Consider the following 23,549-nt stretch of genomic DNA (forward strand, 5'->3'; position numbering starts at 1 on the left):
GTGACAGCACATTTCTCTCTCTCAGGATTTTTCATAGAGGTGTACAGAGAGAAATGTGCTACCACAAACACTTTTTAAAAAGCTGAATATTAAGTATAAAATTATGATTAAATATAAAATTGTGATTATCATAATATGATGTTGAGAAGAGAAAAAACCCAATGGCAAAACAATGTAGAGGTTAGGCTTGAGATTTGACTGTACCAGAAGTGTAATCACACATGAAGCTTCACCCAGCCTTCAGTCCAGTCACAGAAATAAGAAGCTTTTGCAGGTACCATGCAAGTAAGCAGAAGTCTTTAATGCAATTGGGCCCATGAAACATTTTGTGCTCTGATTTTCATGGTAAACCCTGAAAAACCAAAAAGTCGCCAAGAGCAACATTTCATGTGCCCTAGTACTGCACTGCAGAAATGATCCATCCAGTGCTGGCTGTGGCCATTTAGCACAGACTTTTATTTTAAAACCACTGCCACAATATAATACCTGGAGATGGGATACTGGAAATGAGCTTTTCTAGTCCAAATACCAACTTGTAAGGTTTTAGGAGTGGCAGAGTCCATTGGACACATCCGTGTGGCCTCCTGTGGGGTGCAGCTGTAGCATTGTACCATTGTACACTGTTGAGAGCTGTGTCAGACTGAAATACATCTGGGCTTGTGTTATGAACATCAGCAGATGGGGGATCCAGTTCCCTTCCTGCAGCTGTGTTGCCTCTGTCTCCTTTCTGGAACCTGCAGGGTTGCTGGCTGCTCTCCTCCTCTCTCTGGGAGCTGCAGGCTCAGCACCTTCATCTGGCACACCACAGAGTTCTCACAGTCCTTGTGACAGCACCAGACACGTTCCCAGGCTGGTTGGGTTCAGCAAACTGATTTAATTCTTCCTTCAAAAGAAAAAAACACACTTTGATACTTTTATTCCTCTTCAGAAGCCCATTGTGGCCCGAGTCATTAAAAGGAAATGGGAACAGAAAAATCTCCCCTCTTTACAGTACTTTTTGAATCGTACTCTTTTCTTTATTGAAGTTCATAGTGAAGGAAGTGACTGGAAAGTGAGTTTGGGTTTTGTTTGCTTTTTTTAAACTTAAGCCAAAGCCTTTCAGCCACTGGGCATTCAGAAAGGGACCTCTGAGGCAGCTGTCAGGACCGGAACTAAAGGTTTCCAAAGAAAAATGGAGGGGAAGGGAAGCTGGTCCTTCTCTTTGCTCTGCAGTGAATGTGGAGCCTCTTTTATGTCCAGGGCAGAGGGGGGAGGTGGAGAGGGAGTGTGTGAGCGAGCTCTAATTTAATAAAGAGGAAGGCCTATTGGGTCCTGCACCTGGTGAAAAAGAGCTGAGCATGCTTTAATTATGGGCTATTGTTGGGGAGCCTTTGGTGGGTGTGAAACTGCTGAAATGTGGAGCTATTCAAATAGAGGTCAGGCCAAGAGACCTCTGAGCACAATGATTAACAAGGCTTCGAGCATTCAAGCTCAGCCAGCCAGAAAGAATAGGAAATTGGCAACAGGGGCTGGGAGAGGAGTTGGAATACAAAGAGAGCTGGGCCAAAACACCCCACTCTTTTTTTCTCCCTCTCTCTATTTTCACTCATTTGTTAAAAAGGTTTTTATTCCTCCTTTCTAACACTAAACCTTTGAGTTGCCACTGGATGAACAAGCAATACCATTTTCTTTCCCTTTTTCAAGAAAACACAATGTGTGGCAGTCAATTAATAAAAGTGTGTGTCAGAGCTCCTACAGGCTGTCCCCACTTGTCTGCCTCTGCCATGGGAAAGGGTTTGCTGCTCCAAAGAACAGTAGCCCGTGGTGAAACCGAAGAGGAGAAATGTCTGAGAAGGGATTTTCCCTTAAAAAACAAACAGAACAAGGGACATCGGCTTGGCAAGCCTAGGGAAAATGTAGAAACTGAACTCCAGGAGGATGTATTTGCTCCTATCCCACTAGGATGGTGCTGGAAATGCCAGCACATCAAAGCATTCTCCTGGGCTCATCGCTCTGGCCACCACAGCATTCTGTGTGCCCACACCCCACGGGGATGTTGAGTTTTTGTCCATGCCTTTGGCACAGAGTAACCCACAGATCACCCTGGCATCCACAGTGATGCTGGCTCAGGCCAGGGCTCTCCAGGGTCATGAGATTCAGATCTCAGGCTTAAGCCAGTTGAGAAACAGGAATTGTGGCTTTTGGCCATCTTCCTTCACATCTTTAGTTCACCCTAAAGCAGAGAAAGGAGCAAAGACTGAGACAGCTGAGGGAAAACCATTCCCATATTGAAACTGGGGCTTCCTTTTAAATTTGTTTTCCCTTCCTGTGAGTTACTGTGTATTTGTGCTGCCCAGATGCCACACTGTGTTGCCTGTGTCTGGAGTGTTGCAAAATGCAGGGGGAATTGGTTTTTCTTTATTTGGTCTTAATATTTTTTTATCTGGAAACGTTCTGATAATCATCTTCAAAAGGTGCGAAAGGAGTACCTGAGGGCTCAGGGGTTATCTGGATGGTGAAGTTTGCTTTGGTGCTGTGTTTTGCCAGGTTTTAAATCAGAGTGATGTAACAAAACCAACAAAGCCTATTTAGTTTTTCTTTCTTTTTACTTAACATTGGAAATGATGAATTTCTGTCTGTGTTGCTGGGTATTCATTGCTAGTTGGATTTAAAAGCTGGGAGGGAAGGATTTTTAAACAGTCTGTTTAAACAGCTTTTGTGGATCTCTGTGTTTGTTCTGTGTGCTTGTTTTTCTTCAGACCTCTTTGACTCTTGTAATTGATGGTCAATTTGAAAGCCAAAAGAAGCTAACTCTGAAAAAGGAATTCTCTTGGTTTTTTTTAAATGGTTATACAGAGTTAGGCTGGTGTAGTGATGCTGGCACTTTCCTTTGTTGAGTTTTCAAGTTCATTGCCAGAAAAAATGCAGCTTTGTAGAAAATACACCAAATTATCTTCCTAAGATTCAGCTATAGACAAACACATGTATACACTGGAATACCCAAAGTGATGTTATTTCATGAGAGTAGCATTTAAGGACAGCTATTTCTTTCAGTTTAATTGGTGCACTTTATTTTCATTTTCCTCCTCCTGTTTGGATGCACAGAGCTAGAAAAGGACAGGAACCTACTTGGTGAAAAGTAGCTGTCTCAGAGGGTTTCAGCTAGGAGCAGAGCTCTTTGTGGGATGCACCATCCCACCGTGTGTCAGTGCAGAAGTGATTGGTGCTGCTTTGCTGCAGGACTCTGCATTTCATGGTAACTGTCAGGAGAAAATGGGAAGCTCTCATGTGGCACTCTCCAGCCTCCTCCACTTGTTTGTAACAGCAACACTGGGACTCAGGTGCTGATTCTGAGCTCTCTCTTGTCCTCTCCCCAGGGAACTGGACCACAACGACATCTCAGGCACAATAGAAGATACCAATGGAGCCTTTACAGGCCTGGAAAACCTGAGCAAGCTGTGAGTATCCCTGGGCTTGAATTCTGCAAGCCACTTTAGTTGTGTGCCTGTGTGGGGTTGGGTCTGTCCCTTTTTATGCAAACTCCCTCACCTTGGAAAAAGACAGAGAAACAACAGAAAATCTGAGCTGTGGTAGTTTTGCAGGCTCACTGCAAGAGTGCAAATGTGGTTTTCAAGCACTGACGTTTTTAAGCAGGTATGAGACAATTATTTCCTTTCTGAATGGTGAACAGACTGTGCCACATACTGCAGTTCAGACACAGAGAGGAATTTAAGCTGTTTTCATGTATAAAATTCAGCACAACCATTCCTCACTTCTAAAAGCAAACAAGCAACAAAAAGGACCCCTTGCAATCTTCAGTGAGGCACTGATTGATGCAGCAAATAACAATAAACAGAAGAGAAAAATCACCCCACTTCCTGTTACAACAGAGGATTGAAACAGGATTCGTTTCTGTGGGATACTCTTTCTGAGAGTGATCTTTTGGGCTCAGTTCCATGTGCAGTGACAATAAAAGGCACCATGGGGCACAGGCTCTTAAAGAGATAAAAAGAATCCCAAGGCAAGCATGCGCCTTGCAAATGTTTATGGCTTGCTTGGCCTTCGCAGGGATTTTCACATTGCTCTGTACAATCCCTGCTCCATTTGAAACGGGTGACATAAATCAGCCCTGTCAGAGGAGTCTCTGATGGCTTGTGACAAATCAAGAGTCTCTAATCATTACCTCTTGCCTTTGTTGAAGTTCTCAGCACCCCCCCATGCTGCTGTCTCTGATGCTGGGGTGGCACAGCCAGAGGTGCAGTAAAAGTACCTCGATGGAGAGCAGATGGCTGGAATGAGTCCTGGCGGGCGGGATTTTGTCACGCTCTCATTAGAGGCTCCTCGGGGAGTGGGACGAGCCGTGGCAGGGTTTGTGGAGATGTAGTGCTCAGAGGAGACAAATCTGAAATCACAGACAGAGGTGGCATTTGATTGTTGCTGAGGGGAGTCGCTGGGCCCACATGGAGGGGACCAAGTTGCAGCTGAAAGTGAAGTGGGGCAGAAGGCAGAGGAGGATTTAAGGACAGCAGGAGCCAGGCAGGGAAGCAGAAGTAGCGTGGGGGTGAGAGAGAAGTCAGTAAGAATTGCTGTGCATGCAGAGTCAGGGAATCTTCCCATGACTGCCAGAAAAGAGGCAGAGCAGCAGATGTGGTGGGTAGAAGAGTCCTTGGCTGCCTGACTGAAATGTTTGGTTTGTCAGAAGAAACCATGTGAGCAGCTGGAAGGGTGATGGGAGCAGAGACTTTGTCCAGTGGGCTTTGCAGGCTGTAAGGATTGAGTGTGTAGTGCTGCTTTGACAGGGGAGAGAAGGTGGTGGAAGGGAGCAGACAGAGCTGTCCTGGTGGTACATCCCTCCAACAGGATATGTTAAAAATTCTGGGTGCAGGTAACAGGAGAGTGGTGAAAAATCCAGAGGGGACAGCATGGAAGGAAAGAGTTCAGCAAAAGGCTTGACTTGGAAAGCAGGAGCAGTGAGCCCTGATGAGCTGTGGGGGTCAGGCAGAGGCCAGGAGGAGCAGCAAGGAGCAGGAGGAGGAAGGAAGGGAGCAGGGGCAGCCTGTGGGGTTTTGTGCTGGGAGCTCTGGGCCGAGCAGCTACTGCTCTCCCCTGTGAAATGCTGTGGCCTGATGTGATGTTTATCACCCAGCAGAAGGACCACCTCCAAAAGATAGCTGGCTTGGGCTGCCAGTAGCCAAGGATGCACTAAGGGCTTGTGCAAGGCTAAGGAAGTTTGGTTTATATTTTTCTTTTCTTTGTTGACTGATGCCTGTCACTGCACGTGGACCTGGGCCAGCTGAGTCTGGCTGAGGGATATGTGCAGGGAAGGTTTGTGCAGGGGATTGCAGCACATTCCTTAGCGTGGAAGAACGTGTGGATCAGGTTGGTTTGGGGCAGACAGGAGTGGTTTGATTACTTAACAGAGTGAGCTGCAGTGGGACAGACAGCTTGTTGGGATTGTTCACTGTCAGGCTAAAAAATGCTCAGAACATGAAATTATTTTATTATTGTTCCTGGAGGCATTTTGAGAATACTTGTGAGTGGTCACTTTTAAAGGGATCTCCTCAGAGCTGTTTTAGCTTATCAGCACATAAATCCCAAACTGGCGATTTCTAAGGCTGAAGTGAGTATCAGGATTTTTTTGTAAATAAAAGATCAGCCCTTTCAGCAAACATTTCACTGTGTGATTTAGGGCCCATGTTTAAACCGTCAACCCTTTAAATGCATTAGCATACAAAAAATAAATGGGCACTTCAGAGGAGACCTTCCAATGAATTAATAATCACCTCAGCTCTGTGGAGATTGCCTTAAAAGCTGTTCCCCTTTGATCTGGCACAGATTAGCCTCTGAAAGGATTCAGCACAGAGAGGGTTGTTCGCTGACATGAAGGTGTTAAACAGAGATGGAGAGGCCAGTCACTTTAGCCTTCTCTGAATTATATATGAAGCTCTCCAGGATGGAGAGCACAGGCCTAAATTAAAATGTTGTTTGAAGAAAGAGAGAGTTGAGAAGCACTGAAGCATAAAAAGCACCGGTGGAATCACTGTGGAACAAGGAGGCTCCTAATTATTCAAGCTGCTAAATGTGACCGGCTTTTTGATGGCTCACTCAGCGAGATCTTCCTGCAGGTGCAAAACTGGCTGGAGGAGAAAAGGCTGCAATTAATTGTGTGCTTGGCATGTAATTACACTGGTGCAATCTCCAGGAGAGCTTGTGCTTGGCTCTGTCCTGTGGAGGAGGTTTAGGCCAGCAGTGGGATGGCAAATTGTGGCTGTGTTCTGCTGCCTTCACATTCCAGTATTCCACAGCCCTTTGATGGGGGCCTCTAGGTTCAAACTCTCAGATTTGTAGAGGCACTTAATTGAAATTAGTTGCAAGGAGTAATGAGTTTGCTGAGGCCTGACTAGTTCTGTGTGTCAGGTATTTCTCATGTCCAGGCATCAAGCTGTGTGCACCTACACAAGTGCTGTACTTGTGTATTGCCTAACCCAGATGTACTCCTTATCTCTGCACAGATAACTAAACAGATATCAGCAGTATCTCTGATTTTCAAAGACCAAAATCCACTGAACAATAATAGAAATCTGCAGCTGTCAAACCCAAGCTCAGCATAATTTTTTTTCAGCAGCAGTTGCCCATCTCACTTCCATTAGAATCATAAAGGTTGGAAAAGATCTTTAGGATCACCAAGTCGAACCATTAACCTAGCACCATTACCATGTTCATCATTAAACCATGTCCTGAAGTGCCACATTCACAAGGTTTTTGAACAATTCCAAGGATGGTGACTCTGCCTCTTCCCTGGGCAGTCTTCCCAATGCTTAAAACCCTTAGTCTAAAGAAATTTGTCTTAAAATCTAATCTAAACCTCCCCTGACACAGCTTGAGGCCATTTCCTTTAGTCCTTATTTTATCCTTACCTTGTCCTTACAACACATTTATTAGGAATATGGCTGAAGAAATCAGCATTTATGGATGCAGCCATTTGACCAGTAAATTATTTACTGCATTAATCATTCTAATGGATTTTTCAAAGCCTTCATTAATGCAACATCCCTTTTACCAAATGATGGCACACGTGATTGCACACATCCTTTGGTGCTGGGGGTATTTGAAACTGGGCTTTCCTGGAGCCAATATAGAACCAAATTATCCTGACATTTGAAAAGTGCTTTGTGGAAAGCCTTGAGAAGTTCTTGGAAATGTATTTGCTCATGGAATAGCTGCACATGCTCCATCTTGTACTCCTTTCCCTGGCCAGTAAGCAAGCAGTGCGACCATCATAGTTGTAAATCTTTTTGGGATGCAGATGCCCTATACTGAAGGACAGCTCTTGAATGAAAACCCCAAATACAGGTCCAGACATGCCCTTTTTTCACCTGAGGTGTGGGTGATGGCTTGCCCTGGACACCATGTGGTGATAACTGATGCACCTGGAGGATAAACCTTAGAGGGAGCCTGGGGAAGGAAAGCAGTTCCTAATTAATGACACTGGTTGATGTTTTATTAAAACAGGTGGGGGGACTATCCATTTGGCACAAACCCTGCCCCTGGCCATCAGCACTGGTCAATATTTATGGAGAACTGTTGCTCTGGAGATGACAGCTGGGCTGGGATCTCTCCAGCTGGCTGTTTTCTGGTGATAGTCCCCTCATGCCACTGCTGATTCAGAGGAATGCTCTCTACTCACAGATGCAAGCAAGCTCACTGCTCAGCTCTGGACATTACCTGTTCTGCTTTTTTGCTCCTTGAAATGATCCCTTGGCTACGATCTGCTGCACAATGTTGCTTTGCTGTTGTATTTACAAGGAGGGAATGAGCAGTGCCTGCAGTCAGCTGCTGTGTGAATGTGCAGCCCAGGGGCAGCCCTCAGCTCTGTGTGCTGGTAGCTGCTCGGGCCAGGCACCAGTGAATAAATCAACATTCTTTTTTCCTGTCTGGGAAGAAGTCAGAAATGAAAAGTTTGTGGGGAGAGACCAATATCTTGTTAAACTGTCACTGCATTTAATCCTGTCCACAGCCAGCCTGCGAAGAACAGAGGGCACCTTCTGTTACTCAGCAAGCTGGTTCCCAAGCATGGGAGCAAACCTGCCTTTTTACATGATATGGCACATTCCCTTTGCGCTGTCATCACTATTAAATTCAAATACAGATAAAAGGATTTCATTTCAGGAGCAGGAAAGTGAGTGTGCTTCAGCCCTCTTAATCTCTGTGCAGTTCAGATTTCCTGGGACTTACACTGAGTGTGTATATCAGATAAGACCACACTAATTGTGTTCTTTCTTTTTTTTTTTTTTTTTTTGCCCCCCTCTCCCCATTTTCTTTCTGTTTATCTGGCACTGGATGTTTGGAAACTGCAGAACTCTGTTTGGAAACAAGATCAAGTCGGTGGCCAAGAAAGCGTTCTCAGGGTTGGAGGCTCTGGAGCACCTGTGAGTAACCCACCATGCCTCAGAGTTTGGGAAGGGGGGTCTGCCAAAAGTAGCTGCTTGAGAAATCTGCTAGCAATTTAATAGTGTCTTTGTAAACTGAGAAGCCAGTCCATTTGTGGGGGCCACCTGCTTCCTTCTCATTATAAGTCCGCCTCAACTTTGGCCTTTTTTTGTGCCAGGAACAAAGTTATAGAACATATGGGAAATTTGCATGCTCTTAATTTTTGAGAGTATCACCTTGACTTGCACATGACTGCTCTGTAGGCTGTTAGTGCTATGCCACACCAGCCTCTTTTCATTGCTGTCTCCTCCTTTGCCCCAGCTTCCTCCTAAAGCCGGGCTCTGGCAGTGACACATGTTACAGATGACTGGTTTCAGTGCATCCCCACTGAACATCCCATTCAGCACAACCCCCTTAGAGCCATTTGCAAGAAGAAAATTTTGGCTGCCTCTGTCTAAATTTTTTTTTTTTTTTTGGTGTCCCAAGGCTGATGATTCCAGCAGTGATTCATGAATAACCTCCTTTCTTGGATTAAGACAAGTTAAAGTATATGTGACTGTGCTCTACATGTTTTATTGGCTGTTGATTGTATGAAATGTTATGTCTATCATGAGCACACTGAAAGATGTGGGCTGCCTGACTGGGAGTACATTCCCAAATAAAGGTGCCTTTAATGCTCTACTGAGATTGTCCTCTTTAAGCAGTGCTTGTCTGCCCTACATGTCACTTGGTAAACTTCAGCCCTAAGTCTGACACTGTGCTTTTTCAGAAAACAAATTATTCTTTTAATTAGTAATAGTTGTGAGGGAAACCTTTGACCCCTTCATTTGGAAACACTGGGATGTTTTTTTAAACAAAACAGCATCCTCTCCAAGCCATTTCCAAATAATTCCTCAGATGCTGCTTATTGCAAGTATTTGCTTTCTTTTATGTTTGCTGAAGGTCTAGCCTGGGGTACCACATTCCTGACTATCTTTGGTTATTGAGGGGGCTGAGGAATTTCTGAGCTATGGATGATGGAGGTTGCTCAGACTGAGAAAGTGTAGTGAGAAGATGGGGTAGGGAACAACTTAGTGATTCAGTTAATTTTTGTTGGCTGGCTATTGATCAGCAATACTTCATTAATACAGAGGTGTTTGGAGGAACATTTCTATGTGCTGTAAGCGCAGGAGACCTTAACAAGGAGCCACCAAATCACCTGCTACTGGAGTCATTGCTCAGATCAATGTGGAGGGCTGTGTCCCAGCCATGGCATCTCTCCTGTTGACACTGCCTGTGGTTGTTCCTGCAGGAACCTCGGGGACAATGCCATCCGCTCCATCCAAGCCGATGCCTTTGCCAGGATGAGGAGCCTGCGGCAGCTGTGAGTGATTGCCCTGCTCACCCCCTTAGGCAGGAGGGATCCTGCTGGCCCTGGGCTGAGCAGCAGCACAGGTGTTACCCACATTACCACCCATTCATTCCCCCCTCCCCTGCCTCCTCCTCTGTGGGGTATTTTTACACATGAGGAGCTGTCATTGCATGTAATAGTGAGTGAAATTAGATCATCAGAACAAGTTCTTCCAGCAGGTTTGTGCCTGTGCAATTATTCATCTCCATTCAGGAAGTCCAGCCCTGGTCCTGTTAGCCAGCTCTCCTGCTCACAGCACCATGGATTTAATTCCCAGTGGCCCATGTGCTCCCTTGCTGTTCCTGTGTTTAGGGTTCACACACAGGACTGATACTGCAGTGATAAGCACCATTTGAACTGCATCCACTTGTCATTCAGCCTTCTGGTGTAAAAATACGGATGTGTTATCAGAGCTGCTGCTTGTGCTCCAGGCTGGGGCTCTGCACTGTTATCAGACACTGTTTCCAGTCTTGCCTGGTTTCCTTTTCTCTTCTTCCCCATAAATATTTAATCCACTGTCAGTGTGTTGCTGTGCCCCGGAGTAGTGCAGTGTCTGCGGAACACAAAATCATTTATTTGGTATTTGGGCAGGTGCAGGCTCCTGGTCCTGACACTGGAAATGGGACTCAGATGGTCACTGCTGGCAGTGACACTTGATACCAGTGACTGGGAGTGAGGAGATAAACACTGGGTGTCTGTTTAAAAACTTTATCTTCTGCACTGGCACTTGAAACAAAATTTAAATGAAAGATTGATCTTATTAGGAAGAGATAGTGATCCCAGATATTGTGAAGGAATGTTTATAAATTTGAGAAGTTCAGATAGGGACATTTACATGCAGAATGCATTGTGCTAAAGGATCTCTTGACCTGTTCCAAGTAGCCAGGAGGGTTTTATGCCATCATACATGTTAGAGGCCACACATCTTTGAAGAACAGAAAAGTGCACAGCTTTGAAAAATCAAATTCCTATATTCCCTCTCTCTCCATTCAATTTCTTTCTTCTTCCCTTCCATGCTCATTTCAAACTTCAGGATTTCCTGAGGTATTGGGTAGAAAATTAGCAGGAGATTCACATTTTATAATGCAGTGCTGGAATTGGGATTTTGCTGTGCTCTTGATAGCCTGCTGTTGCATAGCTTGTAGGATTGCAGGACAGGAGCTCTCTCTGGGGCATTTTCCAGTCTCTGAGACATCCTCACATTCAATTCCAAGGATCAGACTGAGTTTTGCAAACCAGGCCTAAGTATGAATGCACTGTTTGTGTAAATGTACCGTTCTTCACTGGCCTTAGAGCTATGCTGAACCATAATTTGGCCCAGAATATTAAAAAGAACCCACATTAATCCCAAATCTCCCTTTTTCTTTGCCCCTTTTTCACACCTCTTTTCCTAACAGAAGGTGCTAAGCTAGTGTTGGATCAGAGAATTACAAAATCTTAAAATGGTGGGGGTTGGAACTCAGGATGCTGAGAAATGTTTATGTGTTTTGTTTTCCAGACTAGTTACTGTTTCTGTGGGGTTTACACAAATATCTTTGGTAATTTCTCCTCTGCTGCTTCTGTTAATCAGTAAACACAACTCCAGGGTCATTTTATGGAAGTCAGAGTCTCCCTGCTTACTGCTCTGCCATGGAGGGAACTCGAGGTCTTACAGTGGGAGCTGGGTGTCCTCTCTCTCTCTCTGGTCAGCTGAATTTGGTCCCCACCATGGTTAATAATTATAAGGTGCTGCAGAGTGTCACTGAGTACAGGAGGGGGTTTCTCTGTGTGGAGATGAAATGCTGTCTAAATGTGTCATGCCTGTAACCTTTAGCACCTTGAGGACATCCCTGCAGTCCTTTTTCTTCCTTCCACCCATGCTGGGGGGCAGGAGGAATGTGTTTAACATGAAAGGGCTGTGAACTTCCCAGCCTTCCCTCCGTGCAGGACTCATAGCAGAATGGTTTTGTTTCCCTGCAGCCACATTAACAGCGACAGCTTCCTCTGTGACTGCCAGCTGAAGTGGCTGCCCCAGTGGTTGGTGGAGAAGGAGCTGCAGTCCTTTGTGGTGGCCACCTGTGCCCATCCTGAGTCACTGAAAAGCAAGAGCATTTTTGCCATCCAGCCAGAGAGTTTTGTGTGTGGTAAGTCTTGCCTGCGTGTTTTGAGGTTGTACGAAGGGTAGCAGTCACTTGGGAAACATTTTCTTTGAGTACCAGCATGTTATTATGAGAGGGTTTCTGTTTTGTTTTGTTATTCAGTGGGATCAAAGGAAGCCCAAGCCTGCATTTAAAAAATTTGTCATTGGCTACAATTTATTTCCCACTAAAACCACACAGTGCATTGCTTGTGTCCAGAGTATTCCTTACAGGGTTCCCTGAGTATTAAATCAAAAGGGACTAAGGCCTGCTCTACTTCCAGATGGGGCTGCACAGACACTTCCCCAGTCCTCTCAGTTTGATTATATCAGGACTGCAGCTGTAATTTTTTTCCTTCTGCAGTGTTCTGAGCTCTTCTGTGGATTTGTCTTCTTCACCCATCTTTTCTCCCTCTTGGAGACAACAAAGATTTAAAAAAAAAAACCCAGAGGAGATTCTTTCCATCACAGCTGCTTTCTTTGGGGCCAGTAAGGCCCACCCAAATACTGCAGTTGACTCTGCACATGAGCTATGGTTTCAAAGCATCTTGAGTTAATACCAGCACACATAAACATCTGCTACCTTTCTCATAAAGAAAAAGAAATTTAAATCATTAGAAGAGGCCAAATCAGTGCTGCTCAGGCATCCAGGTTTTGGGGAAAAGAAAGGCCTGGTTTGGGAGCCAAACCCTGTGCAGTGGAGCCAACCAGTGAGGATCCTGGGTGGAGCTGCACATGGCTGTTTGAAGGAAAAATGAGCTTTTGCAAACACTATTGAACTGAGCTGAATGCATGACTTGCACTGAACACGGAGCAGAAGCTTTGTTCCAGTGTCCCCCCTGATCCCCCAGTGACAAGCTCTGCCTAGGTGGCCTCTGTCTGAGCAGGCTGGCAGGGAGGCTTGCTGTGCTCATCTGGAAGAAGAGATCCTGAAAGCTCCATCCCCACAGCAACATCACAAAGCAAAAGCAGCTTTGCTTCCCAGTGCCTGCCAAGTCCTCCAGGCACTAGTAGTCCTGGTTCCAGAGGCCTGGCTGTTTAATTAAACCTTAGTCAAATATTAAATTACACTATTTGTAGAAACCTAATAAATGAATCTCCTTGGAACCTTGCTAAAACCAACAGTCTTCAGGGCAGAGAGAGAGTGTGCAAAGCTTTCCACCCCGGCTGGGTGACAGGCAAATACAGCTGCTTCTGCTTTGACAGCATGGGCTGCATGGAGTCAGGGAGTCCTTTAGGGTGGAAAAGACCTCTAAAATCTTTTATTTTAACTTACTTACCGTGAATTTACTACAGCCAAACACACCACTAAACCATGGCCCTGAGTGCCACATTCACACATCTTTTAAATACCTCCAGGGATGGTGACCCCACCGCCTCCCTGCTCCCTGGGCAGCCATTCAGCCCATTTGAAAGTGAAGAAATGTTTCCTATTAGGTAATCTAAACCTCTCCTGGCACAACTTGAAGCCATTGCCTCTTATTGCCTGGGAGAAGAGACCTATCCCCACCTCACCAAAACCTCCTGTGGGTATTTTTCCCTGGAGGTAACACTTGCAGCTCCTTTCTCCCCTCCTATTTCATGCCAATACAGGTCTGGAGGTGAGGTCTTAAGTTCAGTCATGCTCTTCATGCATGGATTGTATATGGAAGGACAATCTGAAAAAAGATACTCAGACCACAGTATCTTTCTCAGATTCAGTTGGTGAAGGAGCTGGGTGTCTGGTAGGTGTCTGAGGTCACTTGGTGACCATCTCAGCCCATCGAAGGAACCAGAGGAACAGCAATCCCACATAAACCAACGACTCAGTGGAGCTGTGTGTGGCACACCTGCTTATTTCTCATTTTACCTTTTGGCTTGCTCCAGCCTCCCCTCGGATTCCAGCACTGACTATTGCTGCTGTTCCCTCCCAGATGATTTCCCCAAGCCACAGATCATCATCCAGCCCGAGACGACGGTGGCTGTCCTCGGCAAGGACATCCGCTTCACCTGCCTGGCCGCCAGCAGCAGCAGCTCCCCCATGGTGTTTGCCTGGAAGAAGGACAACGAGATGCTGCACAACGCCGAGATCGAGAACTTCGCGCACGTGCGGGCCAAGGACGGGGAGGTGATGGAGTGCACCACCATCCTGCACCTGCGGCACGTCACCTTCGCGCACGAGGGCCGCTACCAGTGCGTCATCACCAACCACTTCGGCTCCACCTACTCCAACAAGGCCCGCCTCACCGTTAACGGTGAGTGGCCGCTGCTTGCTCTTCCTCTCCTCAGCCTGAGCTCCTACGTGGTACAATTCCTTGGCACTCGCTCAGTTGCTCCCGAGGGTCCATTCCTGATGGTGAGCTCTTCACCTCTCTGCACGGCAGCTGTTTGTATCTCAGTGGGTGCTGGGAAATGCCCTGTGAGGAGCACACACCGTTTTGTGTTGCTGCCATCCAGCCAAGCACTTCAGCGTGCATGTTCTTAGCAGCTCAAGCTGCTGCTCTTTGGCTGCTCGGGTAGATTCTTTGCCCAATGAAAACGAAAATGCAAAGGGATGCAAAGAAGGATGTAGCAGTTGGAAGTTCTCTGTAGGAGAGATAACAGATTTTTTTCTCAAGGTTTTCACAGAAGAAAATTAGCTTTGGTCCCAGCTCTAATGATCTGAGTTGGGGGTGTCATGGACTCTGCACAGGTGTGCTCTGTAGAAACACGGGGTCAGTCCCCAGCAGTTCAGAGATACCCTGCGGAAGCACGTTGGGATCTTCTTGCCCGTGGGCGACTGTCACCTTAATCCCCTCTGTGGCAAGGAAGACAGGACTGCCCAGAAGATGGTGCCTCCCTATGGAATCGCTCATACCCTTTTCCTGCTTTCCCTTTCTCAGTGCTGCCGTCGTTTATCAAAACCCCCCACGACATCACGAGCCGGACGGGGACGACGGCGCGCCTGGAGTGCGCGGCCGAGGGCCACCCCACGCCGCAGATCGCCTGGCAGAAGGACGGCGGCACCGACTTCCCCGCGGCCCGCGAGCGCCGCATGCACGTCATGCCCGACGACGACGTCTTCTTCATCACCGACGTCAAGATCGAGGACATGGGCGTCTACAGCTGCACCGCCCAGAACTCGGCGGGCTCCGTGCTCGCCAATGCCACCCTCACCGTGCTGGGTAAGGTGGCCTTTAGCATCCGTTTCTCATCTATTTGTAATCCTGCAGTTCTTTAGTGTATGACTCTAAACTCCGTATAGAGTGTTAGAAAATGTTCTCCCATTTTGGTCAGACAAAGCAATTCCTCTGCAGGTCTGGGAATCAGAACACCTCACTGTCTCAGGCCCCAAACAATAGTCAGTTGTGGGGGGAAGCAAACTTGGGATAAATTACTTCATTACCAGAAGATGTAATTGTAAGATGAACCCCCAATATGCAAATGGACCAAACGTATAGAAGAGTGAAAACCCATGACCCATCATCCATTTTTAGGTGTAACCCCTGGGGGTGCTTCATCTGCCATAAATGAACCTGAAGGCCTTTCAATAAATATAACAGCTTTTATTCCCTTAATTTTGTCTGGCCTCTGTTTTTAGGTAGTCCCAAAAAGGACTACCAGTGCCCCAGGAGGCTGAGTGCAAGTGGGAACTGGGAGGGATGGCCATTCAAACTCTTTACCAGTTGCAGATGGAAGAGAGACAAGAGTCAAATGGTCTGCTTAGTCTTGTTTCATTCTTTTACACTGTAGTTCACTAATGAAAAATACCTGTTAAGTAAGAGAAGGAGCTGTAAGTCGCATCTCCTTTTGTGCTGAGGAAGCCACTCCAACCAGCCTGTTTGCTGTCTGGGAAAATTACTGCAAAGGGAAATTGCACTTCATCTCTCTTGCTCTGTGAAATAATTCACATTTCAGCTGTTGGCCCACATCCTCAGAAGTTTCTTGATGGGAAGACTTAACACCAGTTGGTTGTGGGAAGTGGGGCCTTGGCTGTGGTTGTTAGATCTGTTGTGTGCAGCTGCCATATTCCTGAGCACGTGCCTGCTTGGAGCATTGCTGTGTCAGCAGGAACACGAGGAACATCCAGTGCTGTTAAATCTGTTGTTACGCTGTCCCTAAACATTCATTTCTGTGTTTGCTGTCCTGCAGAGACACCATCCTTGGTCCACCCGCTGGAAGATCACGTGGTGTCCGTCGGCGAGACCGTGGCTCTCCAGTGCAAAGCCACAGGGAGCCCCCCGCCCCGCATCACCTGGCTGAAAGGTGACCAGCCCCTGGTGGTGACAGAAAGGCACCACTTCACCTCGGGCAACCAGCTGCTGATCGTGAGGAACGTGGTGCTGGAGGACGCGGGGAAGTACACGTGCGAGATGTCCAACACGCTGGGCACGGAGCGCGCGCACAGCCACGTCAGCATCCTGCAGGCGCTGGGCTGCCGCAAGGACCGCACCACCGTGGGCATCATCACCATCGCCGTGGTCTGCAGCATCGTGCTCACCTCCCTGGTCTGGGTCTGCATCATCTACCAGACCAGGAAGAAGAGTGAGGAGTACAGTGTCACCAACACAGGTAGCTGCCGTGTCCTGAGCCCCCCCTCTAACCTTTCGTGCTGCCACCGAGGCTGAGCCTGCTCGTCAGGGAGCCCCACAGTCCACTGGAACTGCAGCTGGCTTATCTCCCTGGTTCTCTTGGCTCACAGGGCTGGAACCAGCTTTCACTTGCTGCTGAAGCATGTTCAGAGCTGCATTTCTCCCCTTGGCTTGCTCTTCAGGAAGGTCTTTTCCATTTGGCACTAGTTCCAGCCATTGCTTTGCTACTTTGGTTTTCCATGACCAGAAATGATAACTTTTGGGATATCTAGATGATGTCCATGATGCTGGGAACCTGTCTTACTTTTTGAAATCTGTATTTTCAAAGACTTCAAAGTCAAAACTTGAAAAATTAGACTTGGGAGCTGGACTCACTTATTCCATGTTGCATATAAGAGCTACCCCTGATGAACTGGGGGGTATCTGTTATTTTTTAGAGGAAGAATTAGCATTTATTGCTTTCTCCTGATACTCAGAGGGGATAATTTGGTGCTGAAATAAGTGTTGCAGTGAGAATAAAGTCTCCTGCCCTCCTTATGCAACCTCTGAACAGAAGAGAAGTATGGAAGAATCAGCCTAAGACTTTCCCAGCCTGCTTGGAATTTCCAGCTTTCCCACATTATGCTTAGCTTTAGATAGAGTACAAAAGGATTTTTAAGGATATGGGCTAGGTAGGAAGTCTTGAATAGCCTATTAGCAGTGTGATGTATGAGTGGGATTATTTTATAACTCCTTTTTTTAGTCCTCAAAATCCAAGGCTTCGTGCTCGATATAATTGAGTTTCACTTGGTTTTGTGTGGCAAGGGAAACTGAAATTGCCTGATAGAAAACTGAGAAAGCCAAGAGGTTTAAGACTTATTTCCTGCTTAAGAGAATCAAACACCCTGTTCTGCAGAATACTTTTCCTCCTCACTTCAGGAGGCAGAAGTAAAAGTCAAAGGAGGGACTGAATTTCAGGGGAAAGAGAAGGATTTACTTTGAACAAATAGTTCTACCCCACCTACTAGGTACTGACCATGTCACTGTGCAAACACTCTGTTTATCAGCACTCTCTCCCACAGCTTTAAACTTTGAAAAATCAGCAGTGAGGCTTCTGAGGGGAAGGGAATATTTAGGCAGTTCAGTTTCCAGTGCACCTACAGAAAATAACTGGTTCTAGATCTGGTCCCAAATCCCCCTTGAAAATGTGAATTTACTTTGAAAATCCTGCCTGGGAATTGATTTTTCCATTCTCCCATTGCTCTAGATGAGACTATTGTGCCTCCTGATGTGCCAAGCTACTTGTCCTCCCAGGGGACTCTGTCGGAGCGCCAGGACGTGGCCATCGGAGTGGACACCCAGCAGCCCAACGGGCACATTGACAGCAACGGTGAGAAATGGTTTAATTATCCTCTAATGCTGCATCTCAACTTGATATGGGAGGTAGAAATCTCAGCCTGGAGTGCTTCTGTGTTTGTGTTTGTTCTGAGTTATCTGAGAGATCTTTATAATGTAACTACTGCATTTATGCAGAGCAGGGATCTGTGTTTGACTTCACAGAGCTCTCCTCTCCCAGGTGTAAGTGTTCCTACAAGCCTCAGAAAGTGTTCCTGACTGCCTCAGAAACTGCTCAGTCAAGCCCTAAGGACTGTTTTTTTGCTAATTTTGGATTCTTTTTTTGGCAGCAGTGTTACCCACAGTCATACCAGAAAATACATTAACATTGCCTGTCCCTGCCTTCAGGCTTTGAAATTAAATGTTGGGGTTTTACACTATTTAAACACAGCACATTAGGAAGGAGAAGTTGAGAGTTCTGAACTAAGATCCTCCTGAGATTGTGCAGCATTTTTTCTGTTAAATGTTGGCTGAAAATTATCTGTTATCTTTATTTCTATTTTTTTCTCCCTTTTCCAGTGTAAGTAAGACCAACAAGTCATTTAACTGTGAGCAGATGGCTGTGATCTTTACCCAGATGGTTTGTTTGTTACAGGGATGTGTCAGGCTGATGTTGGAAGGTGTCCAGATGTTGAAGCTCCTGCTGTAGGTTGTAGACAGCCCAAGCTGTGTATCAGCTATAATAAAGACACTTGGAAAACTGAGGACATGGCCGATGGAATGCTTGTTCCAGATAAGACAGGTACAAAACCCATTAATCTGGGAAGGCATTTCGTGTTTGTACAGATCACAAAACCCTCCAAGTCAGACAGCATTTACACAAGAAATTGTTACCTTCAGAGAAAAAAAAAGCTCAGAATGATTCTCAGGTGCAAGCACAGAAAATTTACTTTCTCCTGCTTGCTTTGATCCTCTCTCAAGCTTGGATAGTTGGACTTGGAGGAACCATTAGAAAGAGGCAGAGTAAAGCTCCTAATTGCCATTCTGTGCAGCTGGCTGATGGGAATTTTGATTTGAAATATTCTTAAATTATGAGAGCACTTTCAAAATGAAAGTGTTAAATTTTTTTCATGCTCATTTAAAAGGGCTGTTGACTTCAAAACTCAGCTTTTTAATTTATTTTGAAAATTTAAAGGTTTTTTTGGGCACTACACCTGCCTCTGCTCTTTGCCAATTTCTATGGTGTTCCACTCATACTTTTCTATTTTTAGATGTGCTTTCTGTTCTCACACTGTATTGTAAAAGCCACAGAAAATCAACCAATTAAACAAATTTTCTCTCCAGAAGAAACGAATGTAAAGTTTAATAATGGAAAGTTGTTGAGTGCACTAAGGAAATTAACTTTCAACATTTACAAACTCCTTGCTGCTTTGAATTCTGCTCATCTGTTGTTCTCACTACCAGTAATAACATATGTTGAGATAACAGTGCAAGCTGATGCTGCTCCCTGTAGAGCAGCAGCACAAAAATAACAAAGGTAACTTGGTATTTTAAAGCAGCTACAGTAAAGTTCCACTTTGCACTTCTACCCTGATTAGAAAGTCTGGAAAAGGAAATAAATGCATAGTTTATTAAAAAAAAAAAAAAAGAAGAAAAAAAAAAGGAAAGTTACAAGTACTTTGGAGTGAAAAAGAATCCCTAACTAACTAAAGCTGTTAACTGGAACTACCTTGAGTGATGGTGGCTACAGATGGCAGGTGTGCAATACCATAAGGTGCCCACTTTATTTAGTGAGAGATTCCCCCAGTGAACTACACAGAACTGCCCTTTCCTGCCATGACTTGTGTGCTCCAGTGCTGACCACTTCCAGCTGCTCCTCTCACCTTGTTAATTTTCCCTTTTCCCCCCAAAGGCTACGGGCTGCCCGTGGTGTGCACGGAGTGCAGCGGCAGCACGGACAGCGTGAACGTCCACATCTACCCCAAGGACTCGGAGAGCCTGAGGACTGTGGAGAACACCCAAAACACCCACCCCAACGCACTGAGCAGCAGGGAGCACCACAGGAAGAGGGGTGCAGGCACCAGCCTTCTTCATGCTCAGCCCTGCAACGGGACCCTGTACCCCAGCAACCACGACAGGATAAGGGCGGAGGGCACGGCCGGCGCGCTGCTCGCGGACACGCACGGTATGTCCTTCCTCGGGGTCACCTCTGGCCCTGGGGCCACCACCCTGTGATGGTTTGAGCATAGAATAGATTTATTAGGGTTGGGAAATACCTCTAGGGAGCATCACCTAACCATGCTGCTCCTTTGGGGTTTTGCAGGCTCTTCACAAGCAGCAGCAAAGCCTTCAGAGCTTAACAACCTGAATCTGGTGAGAGCTTCACCTGCAGGAGGGTCATTAAAGCAGCTGAACGTGCTTCCTGAAATATCCCCAGCACTACTGGATCTGCAGAGGGAAGCAGAGGTGGAGCAGGCTCTCCTGCACAACAGCACCACAGCCCAAGCCCCGTGACTCCACTCAAGAGCCCAAGCTGCCCAACAGGGCTCTGGACTGAGAGCACAGACTGACTGCCACATGCAAATCAACAAACACACTATTACTTTTTTAATTTTTTTTTTTTTTTTTTTGCACAGAGTATATAGGCTACTTACTTCTACCTCGAATCTTGAACTGATGGCCTGGCAAAGGCAACCAACTGAGGTATGAGAAACAAGCTTGTATGGGGAACAAACTCCTGTTCGAGCGTCATCTGATTGTACATAGTTTAAAACTTCCCTGAGAAGTATGAAGTGTTCAAAAGTCAACTTGCATATGAAGCACATAAATGCAAGGGATTATTGTGTAAAGAGAAAAGTATTTGATACAACTGTACATAAGAGTTTTCATATATAAATATATATATAAAAAATATATATATCTTTTACAGAGGCTATTTTAATCTTTAGTGCATGGAAAACTGAGTGAAATTTTACAATTTTGGCAATATTGTTTTCAGTATCAGGTTGCTGTTAAACTTTGTGAGAGAAATAATTCTGGTGCCTTAAATGCATAAACAAAACTTGTAAAAGCCAGACTGTTCCAAAGGGATTGTCCTCTTTTCAGTGGAAGTTCCTTTACACCATGTACATCAGGGTTGGGGAAATCCCAGGTACTGGTTGGGTGGAAAAGTGACCAGGAACAGCCCTGTGGAGAGGGACTTGGGAGTGTTGGTGGGTCAGAGGCTGGACGTGCCCTGCCCATGTGTGCTCACAGCCCAGAAATCCAACCATGTCCTGGCCTGCATCCAGAGCGTGGTGGGCAGCAGATTCTTCTCCTCTGCTCCACTCAGGTGAGGCCCCACCTGGGGTTCTGCACACAGTTCTGGTGCCCTCAGTGTAAGAAGTAATGAGTTCAAAGTGAAAAAGGGGAAATTTAGGTTAGATACAGAAGAAATTGAAATTCTTTGCTGTGAGGGTGGTGAGGCACTGGTATAGGTTGCCAGAGAAGCTGCAGATGTCCCATCCCTGTAGGTGTCCAGACTGGATGGACCTCTGAGCAACCTGGAGTAATGAAAGATCTCCCTGCCCATGGCAGGGGGCTGGAACAAGATCATCTTTAAGGTCAGGACAGGCTGGATAGATGGGCTAAATCCAACAACATGAAGTTCAACAAATCCAAGTGCCGGGTTCTGCTCTTTGGCCACAACAACCCCTGTGGTACAGGCTGGGGACAGTGGCTGGACAGTGGCCAGGCAGAAAGGGACCTGGGGGCACTGACTGAACATGAGCCCTGGTGGCCAAAAGGCCAGTGACATCCTGGCCTGGATCAGGAACAGGGTGGCCAGCAGGAACAGGGAGCTCATTCTGCCCCTCTGCTCAGCACTGGTGAGGTCCCACCTCGAGTGCTGTGTCCAGTTCTGGCCCCTCAGTTTGGGAACATTGAGATGCTGGAATGTGTCCAGAGGAGCCAACGAGGCTGGAGAGGGGCTGGGAACACAAACTCTGTGAGGAATGGCTGAGGGAGCTGGGGGTGCTCAGCCTGGAGAAAAGGAGACTCAGGGGTGACCTTGTCACTCTCTACAACTCCTGAAATGTGGCTGTGGCCAGGTGGGGTTGGGCTCTTCTCCCAGGCAGCCAGTGACAGGACAAGAGGACACAGCCTTAAGCTGTGCCAGGGGAAGTTTAGGCTGGACATTAGGAAAAAATTGCCTCACAGAAAGTGATTGGACATTGGAATAGGCTGCCCAGGGAGACAGTGGAGTCACCGTGCCTGGACATGTTCAGAAAAAGATTGGATCTGGCACTTAGCCATGGTTTAGATGATTAGGTGGTGTTAGGCCATAGGTTGGACTTGATCATCTCAAAGGTCTCTTCCAACTTAGTTAATCCTGTGATTCTACCCCTTCCAACCAAAGATTTTCTGTAATTCAATTGGATTACCTAGCACGAATTTCCTTTCCCGTAGAAATTTATTGTACTTAACACCTTTAATAACAGAGATCTTTAACTGTGTCAAATGAAATTTATAAAGAAAAAAAGCAATGAGCAATTACATAGCAACCTGATATTTTCCTGTTGGTGGAAGAACTTAAAATTCCATTATTTTTTCAAAACTTTATAAAAATTAGTATTTGAACTGTGACTGTGTGAGACTTTAGAGTGGACCACACAGGAGGCACTAAATAACTCTTCAACAGTGCAGAGCCCCAAAACAACCAGAGGAAAAGGCTGTTTTGACTGGGAAGAAGTTGTTACCAAAATAAATAACTTGTGCAGTAAACCAGGGGTGGTCTCATAACAGTGCACCTCTCAAACACGTCATCACAGAGGTTTTACCTGCCATGTGTGCACAGCACTGAGAACCACAGCCCTCACCACAGGCCCTTCCCCTCCCAAAGGGACCCAGCTCTACCTGTCTGAGGTGTGTGCAGCAATCCAGCCTTGCCCTGCTTAGAATAAATAACCTGTGCCAGTATAATGTATTTTCACACCCAAAAACCACATCTGTTCCGGGGGGGTTTGAAACCATAGAGCTGTTTTGACAACAAAACTAAACTATACTCCTAAGGGGACAGCTGTATCACTAATTCATCCAATACTTTTTTTTTTTTTTTTTCCTGCAACACAATATTACACTTTGTAGTTGAACAGCCAGACTCTGTAGATGAGAATATCACCTTCAAGTGAGTTATGGTGCCTTGTGTAGGAGTTCTGGGCTAGTTGGAAATACACTTGTTTTATAAGGAAAACTGTGGATTCATGGTTGAATAGACATTTAAGTGGAAATGTCCCAGATGTTTTTATGTGGTCTTTTAAGTCCATCCATTAATGGGGGTGAGTATAAAGAAATGCCCACCTCAGTCAAAGAGATCTTTGTCACTTCTGACTTCACAATGATGCTGTTTATTTATAGACAGGTTGCTTTCTGTTGGTGTTTGTTGGTACCTGTGGATGGAGGACTCCCAGTTCTTTGTGATTTGAGTTCTGCTAACATGAGGTTGCTAACTCTGGTGATGACTACTTTGGGGCAGGTTTATCATGGGTGGGAGGGGGCGTTGTTACTTTTTTCCTTAGGAGCAACTCAAATACCAGTTCCACTGGGGCCAAGTCTGGGAATCCACCTTTGCCAGGACTGGTTCAGAACAAGCAGCAGAGACAAGGGCAGAAACACCTCAATGTTCACTTTAGATCCATCACTGAGGGATCTGCCCCGGTGCTGCTGCACCTGTGGGGTTTCAGGGAGTGGCTCCAAGCTGCCCCTTGGTTTTATTACAAGCTGGTCCTACCCA

General features: G+C 46.1%; 1 protein-coding gene across 1 annotated transcript in view; it reads left to right on the forward strand.

Moving 5' to 3' along the window:
* Positions 1 to 20,444, forward strand: part of LRIG1 (leucine rich repeats and immunoglobulin like domains 1) — an 88,076-nt gene extending 67,632 nt beyond the window's left edge. The window contains exons 9-19 of the mRNA XM_021551253.4: positions 3,357 to 3,437; positions 8,337 to 8,408; positions 9,701 to 9,772; positions 11,759 to 11,922; positions 13,829 to 14,149; positions 14,777 to 15,058; positions 16,026 to 16,445; positions 17,712 to 17,834; positions 18,435 to 18,581; positions 19,692 to 19,964; positions 20,103 to 20,444. Of these exons, the coding sequence (XP_021406928.4) occupies positions 3,357 to 3,437; positions 8,337 to 8,408; positions 9,701 to 9,772; positions 11,759 to 11,922; positions 13,829 to 14,149; positions 14,777 to 15,058; positions 16,026 to 16,445; positions 17,712 to 17,834; positions 18,435 to 18,581; positions 19,692 to 19,964; positions 20,103 to 20,293 (2,146 nt within the window). The 3' untranslated portion in view covers positions 20,294 to 20,444. The remainder of the gene's footprint in view (positions 1 to 3,356; positions 3,438 to 8,336; positions 8,409 to 9,700; positions 9,773 to 11,758; positions 11,923 to 13,828; positions 14,150 to 14,776; positions 15,059 to 16,025; positions 16,446 to 17,711; positions 17,835 to 18,434; positions 18,582 to 19,691; positions 19,965 to 20,102) is intronic.
* The last annotated feature ends 3,105 nt before the right edge of the window (positions 20,445 to 23,549 follow it).

This window comes from Lonchura striata, chromosome 12 (assembly GCF_050655825.1).
Source record: "Lonchura striata isolate lonStrDom1 chromosome 12, ASM5065582v1, whole genome shotgun sequence".
Lineage (NCBI taxonomy): Eukaryota > Metazoa > Chordata > Aves > Passeriformes > Estrildidae > Lonchura > Lonchura striata.